This window comes from Paracoccidioides lutzii (genome assembly GCF_000150705.2).
Source record: "Paracoccidioides lutzii Pb01 unplaced genomic scaffold supercont2.7, whole genome shotgun sequence".
NCBI classification, from domain to species: Eukaryota; Fungi; Ascomycota; class Eurotiomycetes; order Onygenales; family Ajellomycetaceae; genus Paracoccidioides; species Paracoccidioides lutzii.
In genome coordinates this window covers 242,001-244,318 of record NW_015440953.1, presented here as the reverse complement: position 1 = coordinate 244,318, position 2,318 = coordinate 242,001, and the positions used below count along the sequence as shown (strand labels likewise).

The 2,318-nt window shown below is 48.2% G+C and overlaps 1 protein-coding gene across 1 annotated transcript in view; it reads left to right on the top strand.

The window, feature by feature from the left end:
• Positions 1 to 153: 153 nt before the first annotated feature.
• Positions 154 to 2,318, top strand: part of PAAG_11602 (CAMK/CAMKL/AMPK protein kinase) — a gene marked incomplete at both ends in the record, with an annotated part of 2,812 nt that continues 647 nt past the window's right edge. The window contains 3 exons of the mRNA XM_002794795.1: positions 154 to 362; positions 552 to 1,387; positions 1,456 to 2,079. Of these exons, the coding sequence (XP_002794841.1) occupies positions 154 to 362; positions 552 to 1,387; positions 1,456 to 2,079 (1,669 nt within the window). The remainder of the gene's footprint in view (positions 363 to 551; positions 1,388 to 1,455; positions 2,080 to 2,318) is intronic.

The window sequence follows — 2,318 nt, the reverse complement described above, 5'->3', positions numbered from 1 at the left end:
GATGAAGACCTCTCCATATCTCTCCCGTCCTATGAAACCGAGCGCCGTCCCCCTTCCCGCAATACCCGAGTCCATTCCGCCATCCCGCCATCCTCCTCCCGGTCCCGACCCAGACCCAACTACACTGATCAATCCCCCGGTACCGCCAGGGACATGCAGCGGCTGGACCAGTACACTTCAGTGAAGATACTAGGCGAGGGGTCGTTTGGCAAAGTCAAGCTGGCAGTCCACCAGGCAAGCGGGAGGCAGGTGGCGTTGAAGATTATACCGCGACGGAAGCTATTGTCGAGGGATATGGTTGGGCGGGTTGATCGGGAAATACAGTATTTGCAGCTCTTGCGGCATCCGCATATTATAAAGCTGTACGTGCAAGTGCTTGGTTAAAATTCCTTTGGTTTTTGTTTTTTATTTATTTTTCTTTTCTTTTTTCTTCCAAAAAATTTTGGGGTGTGCTGTTTTTTGGCATTTTCTCTCTTTTCTACTGTTCTGAAGAAACGTATCTTGGTCACACTAACCGGATGGTTTTATCATGGGGATGGGGGAAAAAATAGGTATACTGTGATAGCCACAAAAGTCGATATTGTGATGGTGCTCGAATATGCAGAGCGGGAACTATTCGACTACCTAGTGAAACGTGGGCGGTGCAATGACGAGGAGGCACGCAAGTTCTTTCAACAAATAATCTGCGCTGTCGAATACTGCCATCGGCACAAGATCGTGCATCGGGACCTAAAGCCGGAGAACCTGCTCATCGACAAAGACAAGAATGTCAAAATTGCCGATTTCGGACTGAGCAATATCATGACGGACGGGAACTTTTTGAAGACGAGCTGCGGGAGTCCAAACTACGCTGCTCCCGAAGTTATATCAGGGAAACTGTATGCGGGGCCGGAGGTGGATGTCTGGAGCTGTGGTGTTATTCTCTATGTGTTGCTCGTGGGCAAGCTCCCGTTTGACGACGACTACATTCCCGCGCTATTCAAGAAAATTGCTGCAGGAAATTTCCACATGCCTTCTTACATCTCGACTGGTGCTGCACGGTTGATACGTGCCATGTTACAAGTACATCCGGTCCAAAGAATTACCATTCCAGAAATCCGTCAAGATCCCTGGTTTCTCAAGAATCTCCCCAAATATCTTCAACCCCCCGCAGAGGAGTGGGTTGGCACAGGAGCAAATCCCAACAGCACTTTTGATCCCCGCAGGATAGCGCCAGGACGAACCATTGCTGTGCAGGAGAAAATCCAGCAGATTGCGATTAGCAAGCTTCAGAAGAGAATGGGTGTTGACAGAGAGGACATATACGATGCGTTGAAAAAGCCGGAGCCCAGTGTGATTAAGGACGCATTCTTCATCGTGGTGGAAAATGAGATGATGCAAACAAATTGTAAGTGTTTTCGGTTTTTATTCGATTCGTTTGTGGTCAAATGAGCGTCCATGCTGATTTGCTTTTAGCTCCTACCGACTCTGAAGAATTATCCACGGGCTCCCCCGTTGCTACAGATACAGCGCCTACTCCTGGTGGTACATCAACTCGTAGTGCCAAAAGTACACCTGCCACACCTCTTGCTCTTCATCGATCCCAAGCATCTTCCTCGACAGTTGACGCATCAACGCCAACACCAGCATTCACTATGAATGAAGTCGAAGAGGAGCGTGTGAGCCATGTACGAATCCTACCGACAAGCCTACCATACGTTCACGATCAAATAATGGCCCAACGCGAGAGGGAGCGACATTCCCGCGACAGCGGAGAGTCCATGGAGGATTCGCGAGGGCGACCTCAGTTTCAAGACAACAGCGCTGAGTGCGACCCTGACAACCACAAGGAGAGGTCACCAGAAGAGCAAGCTGCAACTGTACGAGCTCTCAAGCCTCATGCGCGCAGCATTGTTGATCTGGAGAAGCTCAGTTTGGAGCCACCGGAAAGTCTGGAGAAAATACCATCGCAACCGAAGAGATCGCGCAAGTGGCAGTTTGGCATTCGATCGCGGAACCAGCCGTATGAAGCTATGCTTTGTCTATACAAGGCTATCAAAGGGCAGGGTGGGGTTTGGGAAATCCAGCCCGCTGAAGCAGGTAAGCGCTTTTCTCATTCAATTATTTCCACCTGATTTGATTTTTTATTTATTATTTTTTTTTTTTTTTTAAAAAAAAAAAAAAAAAAAAAAAAAAAAAAAAAAACATCTAACTCACACCCCTCGTACTCTTCCCTATATAAAGAAGGGCGAACAGGACCAAAACCAAGACCAGGAGAGGGCCCCCGAAATGTCCTCGAACTTCCCAAAACCCTTAAAAAAAAAAATACCCCAACCTCC